The following is a 25,073-nucleotide window of genomic DNA, read 5'->3' on the forward strand; positions in this document are numbered from 1 at the left end:
ACTCCTTCCATAAAACAGGGCATGAGCCAACCTCGCAGGCCATGAGGCTGGACAGAGAACGGGCTACCTGGAAAGGCGTTCTCCAGGCCAGACAGCAGGCGGGGCCATGAAAGAAGGGATGGCAACCCCTTTCCCCTCTGCGGCGCCCACTGTGCCCTGGGGGTGACTACCCCCACATATCTGGGCCCCTGGGAGCTTGGGCGCCAGCGGGGGGGTGGCAGCTTAGAAGTAACTTTGCCAACACCATGACAGTGACCCTGTGTGCAGCCCAGCCCCGTAAGGGCAGCAGGTTTCCTGTGTCACAGAGCAGTAGCCAAGGAACTAAGTGACCAAGGGCCCCCAGCTGGGAAGGGGCAGGTGAGGCACTACAATCCAGAGCCCCCAAGTCCGCCCAGGCAGGTCTCCAGAGGCTGGGGAGCAGGGGAGGGGAGGACCCCAAAGGAACAGGGAGAGAAGTGCCCTCAGGCCCCAAGCGCTGTGGGAGCACCAGCAGCCTCAGGACCCCCGTCTGCACCCCCACCCCCCCATCCTGAAACAGCTCTCCCCAGAAGCAGAGGCAGACACCTGGTGTGCCTAAGGGCTTTTTTTTTTTTTTTTAATGTTTCCTCACTGTTTTAACAATACCATGAAAAAAATATACAGTTTAGAATCTGGAGCTGACCGCTGAGTCTGCATGGGTTTCAAGGGGTAGCTGGCCCAGCCCCTTCTGATTCCTCCCCTAGTGGGAGCCACGCTACTGGAAACAGCACCGACGGGGCCCGGGAATGAGGAATTTAAGTTAGTGTCTGGATCAGGATCTGACAAAACACGGGAGACTAGAGCAGCTACGCCAGCTGGCCCCAGGCTGGGTCCTGTGGTACCTACATCCGTCCCCCTCCCCACACCGGCTGGGAGGGGACAGGAGAGGGTGGGTTAGCTAGTTCCCAGGACCTGGAAAATCACCTGTTAACCCTGGGCCGTACACCCAAGCTACCACTGGATCCCCTGGGGCAGGGTGAGGAGGACCAGAGTGAAATTTGAATTTCAAAAGAACAAATCATCTTTTTCTTTAGCGTAAGTATGTATCAAACACAGAGGGGGCATACTTATACTAAAAAATTTTCCTTTGTATGCCTGATATTCTAATTTATCTCAGCATTCTGGTTTTGTTCTGTTGCTACAACTGGGAGCTCTATATACCCTTAGGGCCCTCCGAAGTGGGGGAGGGGTTCTGCTGGCACAAAGGCCTGAAGGCAGGGGAAGTAGTGTGCGTGGGGCGGGGGGGGGGGGGGGGGGGGGGGGGGGGGGGGGGGATCCAGTCAAAAAAGCTTTTATCCCTCCATAGGAATGATATATTATTTTTTAAAAAGTCATTTTCCAGGAATTTTCTACGCTGGCTGCCTTCAACTGTTAATAGCTATGGGGCAGGAGGAGGGACAGACAAGCGCGGATCCCCGCCCCATAGGTTCTAAATAAAGTTTGGAAGCACTTAGTATAAAGGTTTTGTAAAAGGGTTTGATTTTCCTTCTGGCAGCAGACCTACTAACAACACTGTTCCAGATACCACTCTGGAAGGATTTAAACGTGACAAGAACAAACAAATCAATGTTGAAGCCAGTGCCCAACCTATTTCTAGTGTCTTCCTGGAAGAGCCCCTTCTAGAAAATTCCAGAAGCCTGAGGCCTCCTTTCGTTCCCCATCCTGTTCTCTTCCCCTGGAAGGGGCTGCGTTTAGTGCACACATTCGGTCCGGCTTTGCTCCAAGGGTCTCCAGGCTGGTGGTATATGAGCCGGGGATGAGGGACGGGGGGCTGGGGGCCTGGCAACACCCTTCCCCCTGCCACAAGCCACCAGTCACAGGAGGAACGCCAGGAGAGGAAAGGGACAGCCAGTTCCTTCTGCCAGCCCCCGCCTGTCCCACAGTACTCAGGAGGGCTGGGTGCTCCCCACGGCCCCTGCCAGCGCCTCTCGTCCGGGAGGTCCAGGGTCTGCGGCCGAAGCCGGGCTCTTGGCTGCCCTGCACGGGGGACGGGGCAGGGAGGCCGGGAGCCCCTCACACTCGGATCTCCTCATCCTCCTCCTCGTCCATGAAGGAGAACTCCTTGTCGGGCTGCCGGGACAGCGGGGCCCGGGCCCTGTCGGGGCCCCGGGGGACGGGGCTGCGCTCGTCCAGGACGCCCGAGGTGCAGCTGGACAGGGAGCTGCTGTCCCGCGTGGTGTGGCTGCCTTCGCTGCGGGCCGAGCCCGGGCTGGGGGCCGCCGCCCACCCCTCGTCCTGGGGCAGGTCCGGGCGGGCCGCGCCCTCCTGCCTGGCCCTTGGAGGGCCCATTGCCGCCGCCGCCACCATCAGGGGAGCCTGCAGGGTGCTGTGTGGTGCTGCGTCCCCGTCGTCATGGTAACCGCCATCCTCCTCCTCCGGTTCCCACTCCTCCTTGTCCATGATGCTGAGGACGTCGCCCAGCATGGAGGGTCCCAGGTCAATGTGGAAGGACATGATGGACTCGGCGTGCTTGAGCCCCAAGCCAGCCTTGGGCACGACGGGCAGCTCTGTCAGGTCCCCGAAGGCCTGCTCGTCCAGGAGGGGGTCCGGGGAGTGGGGGGCGGCCGCCCCGTTCCGCCGGGGCCCAAGCTCCCCCTCGCCCACCTCCTCCTGGCCGCCCTCCCCGGAGCTCGCCTTCTTCACGGGGCTGGACGACAGGCTCTTGGGCAGCTTGCCAGAGCCCTTCTCAGCCGCCTCCTTCTCGTTCAGCTGGGGCAGGGACATGGCGTTCTTGACGAACAGAGCTGAGTCCCGCAGGGAGCCCAGCATGTCCCTCTGCTCCCGGTCCCCCCTGGTCACCGACTGTGACCGCTTGCTGCCCCGGAACTTCCGGGACAGGAGGCTGCGTTTGGAGGACGAGGAGGAGGCCTGCTCGTCCAGGGACTCACCGTCCAGCTCGCCGGCCTTGCTGTTGAGGAAGGAGGTGTCCCCAAAGGCGTCCCCGGCCCGGCCCACGTGCATGGTGTGCCGGAAGTCGCCCAGGGGGGCGCTGATCATCTCGGCCGTGAGGTCCACGCGAGAGCGGCGCTTGGAGTGCACCGAGCTGGACACGAGCTGCTTGAGGATAGGCATCTTGCTGGGGGGATGACGGGGGAACTCCCGGGGGGCACGGCAGGCGGCTGGGGGGGTCAGATCCGAAGTCTGGCGGGTAGAGGGGGTGACAAGGAGGAGATCATAGGGCTGCAAGGAGAGAACAGCAGACAAAGGGTTAACCCCCACTGGCCGCACAGCACCAAAGTCCAATGGCCCCCATGGGCTGCTACTCAAACCTCAGCCCTCCCACCAAAACCAACTCCTGTGAAATAAGCCTGCGATCAGCAATGGGCATCTCAACCCTGCCTTACCTCCCCTAGCCCTGCCCAGGCACTTGGGTCAGGCGAGCGCTTTTTACAAAGCCGGGTGGAGGTCAGACATACTCCCCCTGAACCCAGGAGAACGACGTCTCCCCCCCAGCCAGGATGCCGCCGGAGCGAACGCAACCGCACCAGAGGAGATGCAGGTCCACAGGCGAGTCCACGGGGCAGTCCAGGGCTGGACACATGCTGTATGTCCTTCCTGCCGTCTGTCCTCAATCCCTGCAGTCAGGGGATACTTCAACCTGAGTCACAGTCCTCAGAGGAGGGAGCTGACAGGACGGGCCCCAGAGAGACGTTGCCAGACACACCTCCCCGCGTGTGGGCGGCCAGGCTCACTTTCTGAATCAGAACTGGGGTGGGGCTGCTAGGACCCACAGGACCAGCTCCCCAGACTCCCAGTCCTTGCTGGGTGTCCCATAAATGAGGAACCCGCCTGCAACCTCTCCACTGTGGGGCCGAGCTCTTTGCCAAACACTCACTCTGTGCCTCTTGGGGATGAAGAGAAGAACTGCCCCTGATTTTTTTAACCATCGGGGGTGGGGGGCGGACAGGGTCCAGATGACCGGCCCCCGAGATCCACAGACCCAGGCGGGGGTCTGAACAGAAGAGCAGCAGGGGGGACCCCAGCTGAGGCTGGGCTATCCGAAAGCTCGAGGAACCACCCACATAGCTCCTGGCAAGCACCAAAATGAGGTCCTGTGTTGGAGCCAAACGGTCCCCTTGTCCTCCAGAGCGACCGGCTCCAAATGCTAAAGCCGGTAGTGTAGGGCTGAGAAGGGCGGGGAGATGGGGTGTCGCCCCCCAGTCTTGCCAACAATTCTCAACTCTACCTTCATGGCGGCCCTACCCTTCCCACAGCAAAGGACAACCTGTAGGTACTCCACTGGTTTCTTCCTCATCCCCAAGGCTGCCCCCCACATCCCACCTGACCCCTGACATCAGCCCAGCAGGTGCCCATTTTTCCCCTTCTGCCCCTCTCCAGACCATTCGTCACTTTTTATCGAAAACAAAAACCCCTCCAGGACTCCCCAGCGCAGACCCCTGGATCTGGCCACCAGTCCCCACCTCCCTCCCTCCTCAATGCCATTCCTTGCTGCCCCCTACCTCTGCCCTGTGCCCCCTGCCCCTGAGCAGCTGCCTCCTGGACTCCAGGACTGGACAAACGCAGGTCCCTAGTAGAATACCCCGTCACCTGCCTCACCCAACATCCTTCAGGGCTCAGATGACACGTCACTTCTGGGAAACGCCCTCTTGGCCACCTCTCCTCTGGCCTCCCAGCACTCTGGATGTCCCCGCTCCCGCAGGCACCGCTCCCTCATTCTATTCCCGCCCACCGGGCTGTAACCTGCCCACTGGACACGAGCTTCCAGAGGGGGTCTGATGGACCTGCTCACCACTGAAGCCCATTGAGCGGACCCACTGAAAGGCAACACCTCCTTCCTGCCTACAGACCGCTCTGGGATTCCCGGCCGGACCTCTCTGTCCTCCAACCACCCCCTCCCCCGGTGTCCTCGCTCCTGGTCCAGCTGCTGACGCCCAGTCTGATGGCTCCCTCCCCCAAGTAAGTTTCACCCCCCCAACCCCGTGCCAGCCTCGGGCAGTCCTACGCCTTGTCACTCCAGCAAACGAAGTCCTGTAGGACGTGCAGCGGAAGCCAGGCACCGGGGCAGACCTGCCACACGGGTGACCTGGGCTGGGCTCCGAGCCAAAGAAGGACTTTCCTGGATGGCCTTGAGATGACCCACTCTGGCTGGTCAGCTCTCCCTCCTCTTGTTCCTCCTTCTCCCCACCAAACCCTCAGGCAAGTTAGCTTCCCTCACCACTAACCTGAACCGTCCCTCCAGCCCACATCCTGGGATCAAACCTCTGAACAATTATTCATGTGTTAGCCACACCAACTGGCCAACGTTTTTTATAAAGGGTCAGAGACTCGAGATTTTCGGCTTCACAGAAGATACTGTCTTTATAGCAACAAAGCAGCAACAGACCGTATGTGAACAAAGCACATGGCTGTGTCCCCATAAAATTTTATATATATAAACAAGCTGTGGGCCAAATCTGGCCCGTAAGCCATAATCTGCGGACTCTTAAACTCATGGAAAGTACTGGCCTCAGGGTCATCCCCTCGCCACTGCTCAGAAAGAGGGTCACCCTACGTGACCCTCTGGGCCAGCCATGGGCTCTCAGGCCAACCTTAGGGGGAAACTCTCTTTGGCTAAAAAAGAGAAAGGGAGTCTGCAATAGGCTTCGGACTTGGTAGGAACGGAAGGAAACCAAAGCAGGTTTCCAGGGACACTCTGACACTAGGGAACCCCTCAGGCTTCCAAGGCCACCCACCAAGCAAGAATGGAGAGGGCTCATGTCTTCAACCTGTCTGCCTCTAATCACAGAGTCCTGGGATTTCAGAGAGCTGGGAGGGAAGGGACACCCAGGTAGCCCCAGAAAATAGGCGTACTGAAGCCAAGGGACTTATCCAGGTTTGTGCCCCAGAGGGCGGAGCTGGGCGAGAAGCTGGTCTCCTGGTCTAGTGCTCTCTACTCTGCTCCAGACCTTTCTCTGGCCATTGGTGGGTAGCGCCCCTCATCAGTTACCATGACCCACAGAATGTCCCCCAACCCCGCCTGCTTCTGGGCCAGGGGAGCCCAGAGAGAGGAGGAGTCTGGCTGCTTCCTCAAATGTCTCCAGCATCTCCAGGCCTACCCAATGTCCCCCCGGTGGGGGGGGGGGGGGTGCGAACAGCCCCAGGTTCCAAACACAGCTATGGAATTAAAGCTTCTGCTATTTACCATGTACACACACACGAAAAGCGGAGAGGCAGGGCAGGGGGCATGAAGGGCTAGAATCGCGGGAACACAGACATGAACTTGCAGAGTTGCAGGAAGGGTTTCAGGGCAATGGCAGGAATCCCCAGGCCCAGTGAGCAGCCAGCCCTGTAGTTTCCCATCTGAAGTGCTCCTCATAGAGAAAAAGACAAACCACAGGACCCAGCAGCCAGGGCCTCAGCAGACCTGGTAAAGAGCTCTGTGGTCACTCACAGGGGCCTGGTACTCTGGCCATCATGCCTGTGGGACAGGAGGGTCCCACCAGCCCCCACTTCTATCCTGGCGGGTAAAACAGGGGAACAGGTGAGAGAGGCCAGCAGGGATACCCGCAGGTCAGCCCCAGAGCCCCAGCACCTGGCTCAGCCCCACACCCCAGAAAGAAAGCCCAAGCCTGGCCAATGCTATCTTCTGCTTGTGGTCTCACTCTCTGGGGGTGGGAAGGAGGATTTCTGGCTCATAAAAAACCGAAGCATCTCCAATACCCAGTGTGACAAAGTCTTGAGAGTTGGGGTCCGTAGGAGTCACCTACCCGTCCCGCTGCCCAGCAAGGAATCCTGGAGTCTGGCCCAGGTCTGGGTCTCTGGAATCCTAGAGCTCAGACCCGACGTGCCAGGCTTCAGGGCCAGTGAGAACCCTAAGCTCTGAACACAGAACAATGTGGGGGTGAGGAATACTGAGATTAAGGACCAGCAGGTGGCCGGGCACGTCAGGTGGCAGGTCAGGGCGCCTAAGAGCCCACCAGGAAGGGGATCCTGCCAGAGAGAGCCGGCTGCGTCTTTGGCAGGGGGCGTTGCTAAGTGAGATGACTCAGCTCTGGGGAAGTGGCTAAAATAGGCTGCCCTGATGACAGGGCGGCCACTCCCCACAGCCTGCCCAGGGCGGGGCACCCCTCACCCCAGCCCGGAAGCCACATCCCACCTTCCTGGCACAGCAAAGGAAAAACCCTAGCAGGAACTCCAGGTTCTCCCTCACTCTCCCCAGCCTCTGATGGGACTAGACTCCCCTACCCTTGACCCCACCAACCACAGAACATTCCTTTAGGGCAGGAGCAGGGAGCTCTCCCTGGAAGGCCAGGCCCCTGGCTGGTTTACCCCAACCACACCCGCAGCTCAGTTCTGCTCCTGGGACTCCAGAGGAAGGCTCTCACCTGGACCCCTCCCCCATCCTTCCAGGCCCGTCACACGCAGAGCACTGGCCTCCCAGATCAGCCAGTCCAGCAGCAGCCAGACACACAGAAGGACAGGCTAGATGAATCCACAGCTCCCAAACACCCAGGCAGTGGCCAGCTGCTGGCAGCCCGACCAAGGCAGGAGATAGAACTAAGCTCTCTGGCGGCAACAGGGCAAGCTCCCCACTTCTGCAGCTGTTCTGAGGGTCACCCTACTTCAGAGGACACACGCTTCAAAGCCCACCGCATCGCCCCTGGGTGGCTGTCCCTCCATCGGCTCGGCCAAGCTGTCCTAATGCCCATCCGGGGCCAGCCCCGAGCAACATGCCTGAACAGAAGGGGGTATGTGGTGAAGGACGACCTGTCATGGCTGGGAATGGCTACAGGAGGCTTCATTCATTCATTCATCGACTTCCTGCATACCCGCCAATTTCCCATACTCCTTTAGGCCCTGAAGGCAGAAGGGCAGTGAGAATCACAAGCTGGATAAGCCCCGGGCCTTCCTGGGGCAAGTGGGTACTGTGAATGCGGGTAGTCGGGGAACAGGGCCCTAGAGACCCAACTAAGACCCAACTAAGACAGTCTCTCACAGTCCTCCGTGCCCAGAGGGAAGGAAACGAGGAAATGGGAGCCAGTGTGGGTGTTACGGGACCTGGGGGGGGGCGGGGGGCTCTGAGGAAGGGCCTCTGCAGGCTGAGAACTGGAAGATGGGAAGGAACCAGGCAGGTCAAGGGCCACCCGGCGACGGAACAGCTCCTGCAAACACCCAGAAGCGGGAAGAAGCTGGTGGAGCTCGAGGAACAGAATGAAAACCCAGTGGCCGGGGCCCACTGGCCTGGCAGGAGTTCGGATGGCATTCTAGGTATGAAAGGAAACCAACAGGTAGTTCCTGAGCAGGGAAGTCATCCAATCGGTGCATCTGGAGCTTTCCACGGCGGCCGGCTCTGCAGGCATGGAGGGCAAGCAGGGGCACAGGGCAAAGAGAATGGGGACCAGGAGCCAGACATGGTGAGGAGGTGGACAGAGGGGGACCCATTCGGGGCACGTTCTGGAGGTAGGGATGCCAGGAACTGCTGAGGGCCAAAAGGGGGGAAGAGAGAAAAGGCAGAATCGAAGGGGACTCCAGGCCTTCCAGGCCCCATGCCAAGTGCCACAGGCCGTCTGCGGAGCCAAGTCTCACCCGCTGGGCTATGGACCTTTCTGCCAGGTATGCAACTGACATGCCACCACCAGGGAGAGGTTCATTTGGCCAAAACGGGGCAGGGAAGCATCTGCTACACGGTGACTGCCCTCTGGAGCCACGCAGAGAAGGGCTCGTAGGAGCAGCTCAGGGAGACGTGGGCTGCTGTCCTCCAGAAGAGGTTACGGGCTCTAGCCTGTGTGGCCGGAGAGAGAGTCGGTGCTTTCTGGAACACTTGGCAGCCTTAGCCTGACAAGATAGGACATGCCAGCAGAAGGCCAGAGAGCGCTTCCCCCTAGCCATGGGACAGGCTGCCGTGAATGGGAGTGAGCTGTGGACACTTGGATCCACACTGTTACAAAGGACGGGCGGGAGGAACCTCCGCGGGGGCAGTGGTATCCTTTTAGCTGACTTTGGTACTATTTGGAATCTTTTACTTCCTTCACGTGCCCTGCAAAAGCCCTCGGATTTGAAAGCGTGCTATCTGCACGGGATTAAGAAGCACGGTCTTTGAGCCTGAACAGTCTTTAAAAAAAAAAAAGCCCAGGATGGGAACACGGTCTTTTGTGACCCCCCACTGTACCACCTGCGTTTCTGTGTCAAGTATCTCCTTAAGATCCTGGGAATGGAGCAACCACTCTCTCAGAGACGGTGAAGCCACATTGAGGGACTCACCGAGGTCATGGACAGGAGCCAAGCCTTTGTCCCCACACCAGGACTCCAGCCACTACTGTGGTTTCCCTAAATAACGGCTTGAAAATGAGTATGATTCAGCCACTTCTCCAATGGGAACCCTACCCTATGGAACGATTTCAAAAAGCAGGGGGAAAAGTCACATACCCAGATATGCACAGAAGCCTTCTTTATAATCTCGAAAGGCCGGAAACCACCTAACAGCCCGGAATAAGGAACTGGCTGTTCACGGACTGACACGCAGCCACGAGGAGGAGGCGATCACGAAGACCGGGCTGCCACATGGGCCATCACGTGGGAGGGGGAGAAACAGACAGGGCTTACCCTGGTCTACACAGAGTGATCCAAGCCTACACCAACAGAGGCTTAAAGGAGTTACGTCAAGCTCAAGAGGACACAGGCATTTTGTTTGTTTCCTTTAATGTGGTAATGCTGTTTTCATAACAACACCAGTAATAATAACAATATCCCGAAGCATCAAAGGCTTAAGGGAAAGATGTTCATTTCAACACCATCTCAGAAGGGGCTGGTTCTCAGGCTCAGTACAAGGCCCCAAGCTTGGGTCTTGGGTTCACTCTCTTTGCGCCAGTTATGTCCCCCCACCAGGTATGTCCGCTGTCCCCTCCTCCCTGCCCCCAAGCTCGAAGGATGCATTTTACTCCAAGTCCTGTGGGAGGAGGAAGGGGGCAATCTACAGCAACCTGAACCAAGGGGACACATGGAGATTAGGACTCCCCCGAAAGAACTCGCTCCCCAACAGCTGCTTCCTGATGCTTGAGCCTCTTTGACTGAGCAGAAGAAAGGTAACGATCATCCCCTCCACACCGTCACCGGAGACTGGCCAATTTCCAGTTGCCACTAAAGCTCCAAGTTGGAGGCCAGCCTCCCACGTGGGTGATCCCACCGCGGGATCCTAGCCAAGATGCCCTGGGCAGGTTCTGCCTCTGCTGCTTCTACAGCCCTAGCTCAGCTCACCGGGAGGCTGCGAGGGAGCAGAGAAAAAGGCTGCGGACCCACAGGACCACCAGCACTCCCAGTGCTCCCACAACCAGCCAACCATCAAGTCTTGTACGCACAGAGCAATACTATCATTTACCGGTGTCTGCCACCTGCCAGGCGTTGTGCTAGGAAAGGGGAAACTCACGCCCTTCTCCCTGCAAGGAGGGTGTCGAGATTGCCCCCGTTTTACAGAAAGGGAAACTGAGGCTCAGATGGCGTCAGCCTCACCCCACACAGATCACTCTCACAGCTACTAAATGGTGACTTGAGCCCACTTCCGGCCGACCTCGGATACACGATTTTCTGAATGAGATGAGGCCTCCTGGCCCATTCAGATGTCCCCAGCCAAGAATGTCCCCGTGGAAGATGGGGGTGGGATGGCACGGGGGAGGCTGCTTCTTGGAAGACCCCTGGAACCAGGACTCTCTTGGATGGCTTTCCCCTCAGAGATCTGCTCCCAGGGAAGGCTCAAATGGGCTCTTCCTTACTCAGGATCTCCTTTCAGCCTCCTGCTCGGAGCAACCTCCCCATGTTCGGATTCCCTGGGAGGGAGACGTGGGGGGTGGGGAGGACCACACGGGAGCAGGACTCCCCCAGCACACTTAGCAGTGGGCTCAGCACGAGGCCCCGCCTCCAACATTTCTCAGGCCTGCCCTACTCTAGGCCCCATCTTGTGTTTCATGGGCCCTCCAGCCGCCAAGAAGGAAGACTAGAGCCTTGACCAGGCTGGGTGCCCTGTGCTCGCTCCACCACCTGCATGGCCATCCCGACCAGGCTCACTGACCCAAGGGTGCCACTGCCCAGCCACGCTTGGGCAGAGCCCATTTCCTGGAGATGGATACTCCCTGCTTCCCGGAAGAAAGCGGAAGTGAACGAGGCCGGGTTCCAATACCTGCTTCCCCCCGGGGATCCCTGCTGGGGGAGTGGGGAGCAGGGTGAGCCCGGCCCAGCTCCTCAGGACACCAGGCTCTTGCCAGAGCAGGGCTCACTGCACACACTCTGCACCACGCCTTCTCAGCGACTTCTGCCTTCTGCTGCCTCTCTAGGGGTTATTAAATAATTTATAGCCACACTGTCCAGCGGACAGCACCAGCCTGATGTGGCTACAAAGCATCTGAAATGTGGGGAGTCCAAATGGACATGTGCTAAGGGGTGAAACATACAACAGGACTTCAAAGATTTGGGGCGCCTGGGTGGCTCAGTGGATTGAGCCGCTGCCTTCGGCTCGGGTCATGATCTCAGGGTCCTGGGATCGAGCCCCGCATCGGGCTCTCTGCTCCGCGGGGAGCCTGCTTCCTCCTCTCTCTCTGTCTGCTGCCTACTTGTGATCTCTCTCTCTGTCAAATGAATAAATAAAATCTTTAAAAAAAAAAAAAAGATTTGGAATGAAAAAAATATATAAAACAGCTCATTATATTTTGCTATTGATTACATGTTAAGATGGTAACATTTGGGGGTACCTGGCTGGTTCGGTTGGTTCAGAGTCTTGATTTTGGCTCAGGTCATGATCTCAGGGTTGTGGGATCGAGCCCCATATAGGGCTCCGTGCTGGGTGTGGAGCCTGCTTGGGATTCTTTCTCCCTCTCCCTACTCCCTCTGTCTCTGCCTGCCCTGCACCATTCCCCCACCACTGCCTAAAAAAATAAAATAAAATAATACTCTGAAGGTATTGGGCTAATATGTTAATCTCACTTACCTCTTCTTACTTTTTAAAATGTAGTTATTAAAAGTGGAAATGATATATGAAACTTGCAGAACCTTCCACGGCAGGTAGAGAAAGAGAGACCCACTGTTCACATTTGGGTGGAAATATTTACACGTTAACAAATTTTAAATTAAGTTATTCTAAATTAAGTACTAAATTCCTGAATTATACACCCAGTGGACCACTAAGGAATGCCAGGTTATTTCCATTTTGTCTGAACTCTGTAACAAAAATCCTTCCTAGCTAAGCTGGCACAAGTCCTTATTCCAGAGGATACATATAAGCGAGTTAAGTAACTTTTGTTTCTTACTGTTAACTTGTTTTCCGGAAGGTTCTACCAAAGTTACAGTTCTGCCAGCACAGGACGATGGTGTCCAGTACTAGGTGTTACACTTTCTTTAGTTAGAAACAAAAACAAGGGGCGCCTGGGTGGCTCAGTGGGTTAAGCCTCTAATGGCTCAGGTCATGGTCTCAGGGTGGGATCCAGTCCTGCATCGGGCTCTCTGCTCAGCAGGGAGCCTGCTTCCCCCTCTCTCTCTGCCGCCTCTCTGCCTACCTGTGATCTCTCTGTCAAATAAATAATAAAATAAAATAAAAAACAAAACAAAACAAAAACAAACAGTAACCAGCACACTTGCAAACTTGTAATTTGTACTTCTTTCCCTATTAAGGAGGGTGAGCATTTAAAACCTGTTATCACTGGCTTCTGTATCCTTTCTCTTGGGAATAGCTTGTTGAAATCGTTTGCCCATTTTTCTGGGGAAGGGCTTTACCTTTTCCAATGGATTTGTAGGACTTTTTAAAGTATTACAGCAATTCCATTTCTTACCATCATATTTGGCAAATATTTCTGCAAATTTATCATATACCCGTTTACACTGGATGTTTTCTTTTCCAGACTGCTTATTAATTTTCACATAGCCAAATCTTGTTTCATTGTTTGTGGCTTTCGCTATAGGAAGCAAAGACCTTCCCCACTTCTAAGAGTATGAAAATATTTCCTTCCTCTAGAGCCACCAGGTAACATAAGAATGAACTACAGAAAAATAGTAGGAGGAAATGCAACAAAGTGAAGACGACTGTGGGTTATTTAAAATAGAAAAACAATTAAAATATAACAGTAATGTTAGTTACTGATTCCATATAGGACTGTTGTAAAATGTGGGCAAAGCATTAAATGTTACCTTCATCGGATAGGAAAATTCTTTATATACAGATACCTCCTACTCACAACCGTATTTCCAGACTCTCCTTTGTGTTCACAGATCCGTTTATTTCTAAACCAGGTCTACACTGCCACTCTGTAAAACGTGTTTGAGCATCTAGCAGGATAACATCCCTACTTAATTTTTTTTTTCTAAAATGCTCGTTTTTTTCTAATGTTGTTATTCTTCCAGATGGACTTTAGAAACATAAATCCCCAAAGAAATCCTGGTGGGATTATGTTGAACTGAAAGGAAATAAGAAATAAACTTGGAGAACAGACTTGATGGCCCTATCAAATCTTCAGGCCATGGACTCAAGTCTTCTGGATACCCTCCATGAAATGTGGTGGGTTTTCTTCCTGCAAGTCGTACATGGCCCTGGTCATGTTTATTCTGGGTCACTTAATGCCCTCTTGTTGTTCTAAGTGGGTTCTGCCTCCTGCTGCTTTTCCACAGCTATAGGTTCTGACCGTCATAGCTGGTAAATGGGGAAGCTACAATCTTGATTTATACATATTTAATGTCCACCCTACTAAACTTGGACTGTCTAGCACACACGGGAATCAACGTTAGGGTTGGACCTTTTGGGCCCTGCAACTCATCTGCAACTAGTAATAATTCTGTCTCCTCCATTCTTTATTCTTATCTTATTACATTTGCTACAATTGCCAATGTAACATCAAATAACACTGCGGACACGAAGCACCTGTTCTTGGCGCTCGACAGTAATATTTTCAACTTCTGGCAGTCGACAGAGTAACCGCTGGTCACAGAATCCTTATTTTAAATATTTAAACTGAAAAATTGATGCCAAATGCAGTTTTTGGAAAACTTGCATTTAAAACACACTTGCGTAAATGAATCTTTTTTGGCCCCGAACTTCAGGAGATTCAAATTCAGATTAAGTATTTGTGAAATTTAGCATCCATGTGAGGATGTGCTGCAGGAGTGAAATACACGCTGGATTTTGAAGACTTTCTACGATAAAATAATGTGACATCTCACTCATTGTTTACGACTATGCGGTGAAATGGCAATCTTTTGGATATGTACTCTGTTAAATAAAACATTAAAATTAATCTCATCAGTCTTTATTTTTTATTTTTTATAAAGATTTTATTTATTTACTTGACACAGAGAGAGAGAGATCACAAGCAGGCAGAGAGGCAGGCAGAGAGAGAGAAGCAGGCTCCCCGACGAGCAGAGAGCCCGATGCGGGGCTCGATCCCAGGACCCCGAGATCATGACCCAAGCCGAAGGCTGAGGCTTTAACCCACTGAACCACCCAGACACCCCGGTCTTTAGTTTTTAAAATGTGGCTATCGGAGGACGGACGGCTACCTATGTGGCTAGCATAGTACTCCACAGGCAGTCCTGTTCTAGAAGGATCTCTGCTAACCATGATGCTCACCACTGGATTCAGACACATTCCTGTTCATTTCGGAGAACTTAACAGTTCTTACAGTTTATGAGCAAATGAAGCCAGTAACTCAGCCAGGTTCAGTTGCAGTAGGGAAAATGCGCTATAGCTTAATTTACCCTTTAATGGCTGGAAGCACAGAAGCAGCTGTCCTACCTCGCTCGGACAGTGACTTGTAATCAAGGAACTGTGGAATAACATTTCCCAGACTGGGCTGTGGCGGCTCTCAGGCTGGTGCCTAGGAAGCTACTCTGGGCAGGGATATCCTAGCCCCGACCTGTGGATCTCAGGTGGACAGGCCCTTCCTGGACCACGGGTCACCGCAAATATGAGAAATGGAAATCACATTCCCTGAGCTTTCATTCCGCACCAAGCAGCTGCTTGATCCTGACTACACACTGCCTTTAAAAAAAGAATAATCAATATGGGGCGCCTGGGTGGCTCAGTGGTTTGAGCTGCTGCCTTCGGCTCGGGTCATGATCTCGGGGTCCTGGGATCAAGTCCCGTGTCGGGCTCTCTGCTTGGCGGGGAGCCTGCTTCCCTCTCACTCTCTCTGCCTGCCTCTCTGCCTATTGTGATCTCTCTCTGTCAAATAAATAAATAAAATCTTTAAAAAAAAAAATAATCAATAAAAGTAATGATACCATCCTGTCTTCTTCCCCACAGTTCCATTGAGTTATCACCACCCCATCTCGCAGATAAGAAAACTTGAGGCCAGGGACTCACTTGCCAGGGACAGAGCAGAGAGAAGGGTCTTGGGATCTGCCTGATTCTGAACCCTAGGCTTTTCCCCCTCCACCAGAAGGGGCACCAGGACGGGTCAGAAGCCATGCTGGGGCCCCTGAAGGTTCTGGATGCACGAACACCCGCAGGAGGGAGACACGGAGGGAGAGAGTAAAGCACACTCCCCACTGAGCCAGGAGACCAACATGGGGTTCATCCCAGGACCAAGAGATCATGTCCTGAGCCAAAGACAGACCCTTAACCATCTGAGCCACCCAGGTGTTCCAGGATACATAGTGCTACACAGCACTTCAGGTTAAAATGTCTCTAGTCTGGGCATGCCACTCCCTGCCACTCCAGGGAAAAGTGCAGGGAAACACAGACCACAGCCAGCCACCAGAAGCCTTGCCCTGCTCCTGCAGGGCTGGGAACGAGCTACTCTGCCCTCCAGCTCCCTCACCTTTATTCCTGTATCCACCTCCCTCCTAATCCTGAACTGTGCTCTCTGGCCCGGGGGAGGGAGGCAGGGAAGGCAGTGGGAGTGGGAGGGAGAAAGCCTCCTCACCACCTGGGAGTTAAAACAGCTCTGGAAAAAAAGAGAAGGAATGACCCGTGACCCCTTGTGGGGGGGGGGGGGGAAGGAAGCTACAAGGGAGTCAAGACGAAGAGCCAGTGACTCAAGGACATTCCGCAACTCCGCTAGAGGAGGCGCTCTTCCTGGAGACGTGTTCCCCCCGGCGTGTCCCCAGACAGACTGACGGATACAGGCGCCGGGTTGCCATCACAGAGGGAAGAGCTGGGAGAGAGGAAGAGGTGCCCGGGGTGGAGGTGGGGGGCTCGGGATCAGCAGCCCCCGCGCAGGGCAGGTCTCCCTCACCTGGGAGGGGCCCCCTTGCTCCTCCCTCCTGCCCCGGAAAGAACGCAGCTGGGCTTGAAATCAGATCTGCCAAGCCCTGTTTGGTTTCACTTCCCTTCTCCTGAGAGTACAGTGCTCAGCGGAGGAGTGGGGACAATGGAGAGGACACTCCCGGCTCTCGGAGGGGGCAAATGGATCTATACTCGCTCCAGATCAGGCAGCGAATGGGTCTTGGCCTTGCTGGGGCGCGTGCAGGTAGCATGGACCCCGGAGCCAGGTGCCTCCCGGCCTGGCCACACCGGGCGCCTGCTCCGCACTAGCTTCTAGCTTTCCAGGTGATTGATGACAGCACAGACGTCCCAGCGTCACCAGCGAGGAGGTGAGCGCTCACCTGTGTGCCGTGTTCTCTCTCACTCTCAGTGCATACCCCGTTGTCTGTATCTGGAGAGCCAGAAGGAAAATTCCAGCACCCCCAGTGACCGACGCTCTGGCCAAGTTCAGGAGGACACGTGATGAACCTGGGACACCTACCTCAGTGTCACCAGACAATACCCCATCCAGAAGGCTCCAGGGCTGACCCTTTTTGAAGTCCTTGGAGGGTCCCTGGGATAAGGCATTGCAGGGGAAGGGAAACTCCCAGCTTCTGAGGCCCGGGGCGGGGGCCCCAGTCCCCTCCAGCCGCAGATCCAGCAACCTGAGACCTGGTTTCCGTGCTCATCTGACTTCCACCTCCCTGATCTTCCGTGATGCAGGAGGGAAGAGCCTGGCTTCTCAGACAGGACTTAACATTCTTTCTCATTTTAGCTTGATGGGGGTGGGGAGGGATGAGACAAAGGTGGGATAAAATAGCTCCCTGCCCTTCCTCTCTAGGATGAGGGCTGGATAACTCAGGAATCTGAGGGTCCTCTGGGGGGGTACCAGCACCTGATTAGGCGCAAACCCTCCACACTCTCCACCCTTCCCCCCTAATAAAACACTGCTTGGTCCGCAGGACCTAATCCAGCTCTCAACAGAGGTGCAGAGGCTACAGAGGAGCCCAGAGAAGGCTCCTTTTGTGTCCTCCAGGGCCAAGGGCACTAGTCCCTTTGGCTGCTTCAGGGTCAAGGGCAACACTGTAAGGAATAAAGAAGGGTTGCAGGGAGCGGGTCTGAGGGTACGAAGGAGGGGCAAGGAGCAGAAGGTGAAGCACAGAGCCTGGCTGCACGGTCGCCCCGGGAAGATCTGAAGCCGGGGTTGGCAGTTCACCTTCAGTCACCGCAAGAACGGCATGGACACTGGTGGACGGAGAACCTGGAGACTCTCCCAGGTCCCCCCGGCCCCCCATGGCCAGGGCAGAAGACGGTAGCCTGAGCCAACAGGGCTGAGCCAGAGAGGCTGTTCCTGACTCCACGCTCAGGGATGTTTCTTGCCTGACACTGCTGTCTTGCAGAAGTACCCCCCGCCTCCCCTCGCCGCCGCTCCCTAAGCCCGCCTCCATTAACGCGCCCCCCACTGCCCTTGCGGGGTGGGGGGCCCAAAAGGGAGCCCATGCCTCAGCCTGGGAACCTGAGTGGTGACTTCCGGTGCCCCCCGTTCCTGGAGAAGGTGGAGGGTCTGGATGCCAGGGCTTGCCGCCCTGGCACGGAGCCCCAAGCTGCAAGCTGGCAGTGCCTGGGGGAGACGCTGATGTACATTTCTGGAAGGGAGCCCAAGGCTCCACAAGCGGCGTATTTTAAACCCGAGCTTCGAGGACACGCCGAGTGGGAAACGAACAGCTTCCACTTCCTTTGCAACGCACCGCGAACGGACAAGGGCCACATCCAGCCCCACACCGGTCCCTCCCAGCGCCACCATCCACCTCCCTGTCTGGAGAAGGCTGGCATGGGTCTGTCCTCCCCTGAGCACCCCAGAAGTCCTCTCCAGAGCAGGCCTCCAGGACTCTGCCAGCTGGCTCCAGAGTTTGGTTCCTGTTCCCAAGGTTGAGGAAAAGCCTCCAGGACGTAGGTCAGAAGACCTAAGCTTGGGTCAGCCCTCTCCCAGCTCCCAGGGCAAGATTGTGTAAGCCCCGTCCCTCCGCCCCCAGGCCTTATCTCTGGCATCAACCCAGATCCTATTCCTCCAAGGGACAGACTCCTCCCTCCCCACCTAGGGCCAAGCTCCTCTGAGCCCGTGGAACATCCAGCCAAAGGAAGCTGGAGGCGCCAAAGGAAGCTGGAGACGCTGCCCAGCAGGAGTCGATGGCTCTCCACTCCCACCAACCCAAACCAGATAAGGGAAGAAAGATAGGGTGGGAGAGTGGGGGAGGGGGGAGAGGAAGAAAGAGAAAGCTGACCTGCGGGCCTGGCCAATATCAAACACCTTGCCTGCCACACCTGGGCACAGACTGTCCTGGCCACAGAAATCAATCAGCCGCTCCAAAGGTGGAGGGGGCTGGAATCCTGGAAGCAGAGCCAACCTGGGGCCCTTATGGGAAAGCGCCTGATTGTCAAGAAGGGTCCAAGATTCCTCTCCCAGGTCAATCTGCCAGGGGTGGGGGTGGCAAAGCCAGCCCATTTGGTAAACAAGACTCTCCTTTGCTTAGGACTCCGAGGGCTCCAGTCCTGGGAGGGCTGGGCAGTCAGTCTCTAAGGGGCAGGAGGACAGAAGTCAATCTGCATCCGCACACCTGACTGGGATGAGCACCGGTGGGTGGGCATGTGTAAGACAGCAATGAAAGCGAAAAAGAGGGGTCAAGAGAAAAAATGGCAGAAACCCCAGATAACGGAAAGAATGTTCCAAGCGGAGGCCTGAGCGAAGGGTTTTATATGAACCCTGGCTGGACAGGAACAGGGGGTCTGTGAGCTCAGGGAGAGAGACATCAGAAGGGCGGGGATTCACCCCAAACTGCCACCTCTTGGGAACAGACACACCTGATCCCACCAGCCCGCTCCCAGTCCCTGCGTGGGTCGCCAGGACCTGGGGGGAAGACCAGAACCCACTGGGCTATATCCCCTAGGTTCACGGAAGCCCCCGTCGTGGGAAGTAGCAGCTGTGCTCAAGGAGGAAAGGGGCGAAGTCCACACTTGGAGGAGATAAACACCCTAATCAGTCGGTCACATGGGCAGCTCACCAGGCCAACTGGTGAAAAAGGGAGACCACATGGCACCCCACACTGGTGGGTCCTAGCTACCTCACAGGCAGGGAGCCTCCCAAGACTCCAGAGAATGCCCCATTACTGCTCCGGGAGCCTGGGAGCCACCTAGAGGCCTGGATGGGCCCAGCTTTGGGCCAGCAAACTCCCCATTTCTGGGGAAAACCCACAACTCGGCTTCCCCATCCTTTGTGCCCTGTTCTTTGTTCTCTTAAAATTCAGTCCGTCCTGCTGGTGGTCCCCTCCTCCACCCCAGCCTCGGAAAGGGGGCGGAGGCGGCGGGGAGTTATTAGAAACCCAGACTGTTCCAAGAAGTTGCATTACAGGAGGCCCTCCCGCACCGGGGCCCCTCATTGTTTACGCTGGCTGCAGGGGGAAAGCTCTCCCTGGTCCAGATGGCCGCTGGGGGTGAGGATGAGGGAGAGCCTCTCTCCAGCACCACAAACCCTCTAGAGAGAAGCAGCAGGCTGCAACGGCTCGGGGACCCTTTCCGCATTCAACCGCTCGGATACACACGGGCCAAGAATAGGCGCCGCGGTCGCAGCGGAGGGCGTGGGAGCCAGTCAGATTGCAAAGGGCGACAAGAAAAGAGAAAGCATTGTATTTCCCCTCCATTCTCCTAGGGCAGAAAGAAAACTTCCAAAGCCCGGGCTGCAGTATCTCTACGGGAAACACCAGGAATCTGGTTTGAGTTAGCAGAGCACCCCTCCCCCGCCAAGCCGCGCGCGCGCGCGCGCACACACACACGCGCGCTCATAGTGCTCCCGCTCAGTCCTCTCCCAGGAACCCGCCCTCCAGCCCTCCAGCCCGGCTCCCCCCGTCCCGCACTCACCCGCGGCGTCCCAGCCCGCAGGACAGCTGGCGGGGTACGCACCCGCGACTGGGACAGTTTTGTACCCCCCGGCTGGGGGCGCTCCGGGGAGGGGGCGGAGCCACCGACGGCCTCGACCGCGGTTCCATCGCCCCAAGCGGGTGATTAAATCATTAACCGAGCGTTCGCGGCCGCGGGCCCTGCCAGCAGCGCTTGGCCCCGGGCGCACCCGGCGCGCCGACTCCGCGCGTAGCCCCTTCGCACGGCCGCCGGCTCCGCTGCGCCCCACCCCGCCCGGAGGCGCCGCGGCCTCTCCCGCCCGGGCCTCCCCCGCCGCGGCCTCCAGGTCTTCCGAGGCGGCGGGCGGGGCGGGAGCCCGGCGGGGGTTGGGGGGAGCAGTGTTTGTTTCCCCCGCCGGTCCCTTCCAGGCAGCTCCTTCCCTCTTTCCTCCCCGGCCCGGGGACACTGGGTGGCGTGTGCTGCAGTGTGTGTACGAGAGCGAGCGCGTGTGTGCACGCCTCCGCCACTACAGGCGAAGAATTCGGTTCTTGTCCACGGAGAACTCCGGGCGCACACACGCCCCCCTCGCGGAGACGGCGGGCTGCGCGCGGCGGTTGTGGTGCCCCTGCCCGCTCCGGCGCACGCCCCACTCCCCCGCCCGCGGACGGACCTTTAAAGCCGGGAACCCCCGTCCCAGCCGCCCCAGCAGCGCCCTGGGCGGGACGCCGAATCCCAGTCTGGGGAAAGGAAATCGAGGCGGAGCGCGGCTTCCCCGACTCTCGGCCGCCGCTCCTCCCCAAAGCCCGATCGGCTCGGACAGGGGGTGCGCGGCTCCGGGTCCCAAGCACCCGGGCCGCCCCGCACGCGCCCCAGCCCAGCCCTTCCACCCGGGGACGGGCGCAGGAGTGGGGGGGGTCTCTGGGCCCTCCTCCCCGCCCCTCGGCCTCCTCTCCAGGCGTTTTCCATCTTCTCCGCCCCTCTGGGGGCCTCGAGCCCACCCAGGCCTCGCAGGGCGCAGGCGGCTGTCGCCTACCTGGATCCCCAGAGACGCGAGCGCCGGACCGGCGTGGCTGCGCTGTCCCCTCCGTGGGCTCCGAGCGGCACCGGGGCTGGAGGCCCATGTCAGCTCCCGCGTCGGTTTCCCTCTGGCTCTCCGGCTTTCTGGGCGGCGAGCCTCCCGGACACTCCCCTTCCAGGCTCCTCCCGCGCCCTCCCGCCCGCGCCCTCCGCGCTGAAGTCACGGCGCCGCCGCAGCCAATGGCGGCTGCGAACCCTCGCCCGGCCGCCTAGCCTCCTCGGTTCAAATCTGCCGGTGTGAGACCGTCGGAGCTTCATGTGGGGAGGCCAGCCGGGAGCCGGGGCGCTGGGGTCCCGGGGAGCCCCGGCGGTGGCCAGGAACCAGTACTCCCGGGCCCCTGCCTCCCGGCCCGGCACGCACGGGAGACGGGAGCCCGGGGTTCTGCGCTGCTGGGGCAGTGGATTTCGTCCCGAACCCTTCCTGGAATCGAGAGGGGCGGGGAGGGGCCGGCGCTAGGCCAGCCCCGAGCGGGTGCAAGAGGGGAGTTTGGGCGGGGTGACCTGGCTTTGATCGGCCAGCTTTCCGGAGGCCTGAGTCCTGTGCCTCCTAAGTATCCGCGGAGACTACGTTCAAGTTCTGCTCGGAGTGAACCGCTGGGACGATGAACTCCCGAGCCCCAGAGGAGCAGGCCTGGTCTGCTTTTCCCTCTCCCCCTCCCCCTGCTTGTGTTCCCTCTCTCGCTGTGTCTCTCTCCGTCAAACAAATAAATAAAATCTTTTTTAAAAAGTACAAATAAAAATAAAGTCCGGAGATGGTGTGTGGGTTCCAGACTCCGCTCCAACTCAGGTGGCTTTTTGTGGGACCCTACGGGAGGCCCCTTAGGGCTGGTGCTTTACCCCACTTTGCTGTCAGCTAGAAGCTCCCCCTCCCCCCATTACTGGCAGTCCTGAAACCACAGCTTAGTCTTAACTGTCCCGTGAAAACTTACCTGATTGGCTGGGACACTGCCTACGCTCCCTCCTTGCCTCCATTTTTAACACAGTATTTTGTCTTTTAGGGCCAGCTGTCCGCAATTTGTTCTCTTTTTTACAGGTGTCTGGGGGTTGGCCTTCCCAGTTAGATTACACAGCAATTAGGCATACCTCCAGGACAAAGTCTTCACCCCTGTGTTAATTCTGCGGCTCCTTATCTGAATTCAGGGCTCTGCGAGGGAGGCTCCTTCCTCAAACACTGCCTTTCATTATGGTTTGCCTTTGGGGCAAAGATGTGTAAAACTCAACCCTGCCTTCAGGCCGTGCACCGCTGCTGGCTCCCCAGGGAGCTCAGTAGGTGATGCGAGACCGTGATCCCCATGGCACCGCTAGGACCCTGGTGGGGAGGCTTCACTGAAAGACTGTGTCACTTGTCCCTGATGTTTGGAATCCCAGACCTGTGAATTTCTAGGGGACTTTGCCTCCTAAGTATCTACTGAGGGTAAGTTTTGCTCCGAATTTTCAGACCTGTCTACGGATGATCAGAGGAAGTTAACACAACGAGGAACTTGAAGCTCGAAGAGCTACCTTGAAATTTCTGGCAAGCTCTAAGCTCCTGACTTTGGAGAGGGATTTGAGGTCTTAACGGCACCTTTGCTGTAACTTGACCTATAAGCTTTTAGGCCTGAGCGTGTGTCTCCGCCTGTCAGAGCTGCTGGGACCTGCCCTGAGGGTTTGGGTTTATTTCATCCTTAAACTGCCCCACCCAGTGCCTCCCAAGGCCCCCACCCATCCCAAACACACACCTTCCTCCCGCATCTTAGTTCCTATTGTTTTGCCCCAGCTTGCAGACCATCCGTGACATTGGGTGGCTTAATCCTACGTCTGTGTAGAGAGCCCACTCCAGTTAGCTGCTCTAATCAGGTTTGCCATAAAGTAGGACTCTGGGCAGGTCATTTTACTTTCTGGAGGGTCCTGACCTATGGCTTCCCATCTATTCTGAGTCTCTTCACCATTCCCACCCACCCCTGCCCTGAGGTTAGCCAAGGTGGTCCAGGATGGAAACCTCAGCACATCACCAGGGCCTGATGTGTCTGCACAGCTTGGAGCCTTGGTGATCTGAGGCCCTGAACCCCCCTTGGCTATTCTTGCCAAGAATAGCCCATTCTGTGCGCTCTTTATGTTGGCTCCCCGCTCTAGGGAACCACCTGGAGCCCTTTCACAGGGCGGAGGGAACCTCTGCTGGGCACCCTGGGAAGATACCCAGGGCACGGCCCCCCATCATGGGGGAAAGTACACCTCTGTCTGGTGACAGTGACCTTGCTGGGCCATCTACAGGGTTAGGGATCCTCCCAGGATGGCGGGTCCCAAGGCTCAAGGGGCTGAGGAAGTCGCTGTGTGTCAGAGGCCCCCTGGCCCTCCTTGGCAAGGGAGACAGGCTGTTCACCAGGCTGGGGCTCTCTGGAGGCAGGAGGTGAGCAGTCAGCTTGAGCTGGACCCAAAGGTGATAAGGTGGGTCAAGGGCTGGCAGACAGAACAGAGAGGCCATGGAATTTACTAGAAATGAGTCCAGATGTGGGGTCAGAACATCTGGGTTGTGTGACCTTGGGGGAGTCACTCAGTCTCTTTGAGTCATTCTGTAAGAAGGGGACAGTAACAAACAACCTTAGGAGGTTATCAGGAGGATGGAGGGAGATAAAGCATGTGACCTTGTTTTGTGAACTGTCAAGTCCAAAGTAAGGTTTCTGGTTTCTGTTATCAGTGTTAAGTCAGACTTTAGCCTCTGGGTTCCTTCCTCTATCCTTCTGCCAGGGGAAAAGACAGACACCCCCCCCCCCCGCCCCCACCAACTAGAGGTTCTGTGTCACTGTGCATTGTCCTAACATGCTTCCCCTGATCACTGAGCTGGGACATTTCCAGGGAGGTGGGAGATGGTATGAAATATCTTGTTTATCTGGGAGGGAGAAAAGGAGGGAAGGAAAAGCTAGTCAGTGTTCTGGGTTCCTCAGAAAATCAGCATAGACTTCAGCTGAAGATAGTGAATCTCAGAAACATGGACCCCGGAAGGAATGTTTCATGTGGTCTCCAGATTTCTGAAGCCCCACGTTTCAACCACCAGTGACACCTCCCCCCCCACACACACACACTGGGGAAAAGCAAGAAATCCCAGCTCTGGGCTCCTCTTGGTGCTCCAAGGGCCTGCCGCTCTCCACTGAGAACTCAGACGCCTGAGGCCAATCTGGGTTCAGATCCCAACTGTCACTGTATGACCTGAAAGAAGTCACTTGGGTTCCTGGGGGGGCTCAGTGTGCTCATCAGTAAATGGGGGGCACGTGGGTCCCTACCTCATGGAGGTGGGGTGAGGTTGGTCGAAAACGCAGGCCAGGATTCAGCCTCAGGCTGGGGCCCCACGAGGGCTCCTGATGTGGTCGCCGGCTGGTCTCTGAATGAAGGGCTCACGTTAGACCTCTGGGAACGTGTTTGTTCCTGAGATTCCCCCCCCCTTGGGCAGAGAGGGAGCCCATTCTCATCAGTGTTTCCCCGAATCGAGCTAACAGAAAAAGAATGAATGCCGTTATCTGTAAGAGGCAGACTTCTGATCTGTTGGACTCCAGGTGGCCCTGGAGGGGCTGGCCCAGAGCTTTCTGCCATTGTCTCTGGAGAGGGGTGGGCAGACACCCAGCTCTGCTGGAGGCAGCGTTCGATAACCAGAAACCCTCCTGGCCCCCCAAAAAGATGGAAAGAAAAGCAACCAGGCGGAAGGAAAGAGCTTTTGCCCACACCCGGAAAAGGCTTGTTTCCTCCCCAAAAGCCCAAATCAGAGGTGTGTTGGCCTAAAAGGGGCACTTGGAGAAGGCGAGGCCGCTGCCAGCTGTCTACTCTGAGTTAAGAATTCTCCATCTCTGTCCCAGTTGCTTTTACTCCCAGGTATCAGATTAAAGACAGAAAAGGCTAAGAACCCTGCCCAAGATTCCACGGCTAGCAAGTCCGGATCCTGGACTGAAGAAAAGCCAGAGCC

General features: G+C 56.7%; 1 protein-coding gene across 1 annotated transcript; it reads right to left on the reverse strand.

The window, feature by feature from the left end:
* Positions 1 to 1,474: 1,474 nt before the first annotated feature.
* On the reverse strand, positions 1,475 to 21,533 carry CDC42EP4 (CDC42 effector protein 4). The gene is made up of 2 exons (XM_045983913.1): positions 21,099 to 21,533; positions 1,475 to 3,198 (listed from the first exon to the last, which is right to left on the reverse strand). Exon 2 carries the CDS (start codon positions 3,088 to 3,090, stop codon positions 2,032 to 2,034), a length of 1,059 nt encoding a protein of 352 aa, XP_045839869.1. The 5' UTR covers positions 3,091 to 3,198; positions 21,099 to 21,533; the 3' UTR covers positions 1,475 to 2,031.
* Between the last annotated feature and the right edge of the window lie 3,540 nt (positions 21,534 to 25,073).

Source organism: Meles meles, chromosome 18, assembly GCF_922984935.1.
Source record: "Meles meles chromosome 18, mMelMel3.1 paternal haplotype, whole genome shotgun sequence".
NCBI classification, from domain to species: Eukaryota; Metazoa; Chordata; class Mammalia; order Carnivora; family Mustelidae; genus Meles; species Meles meles.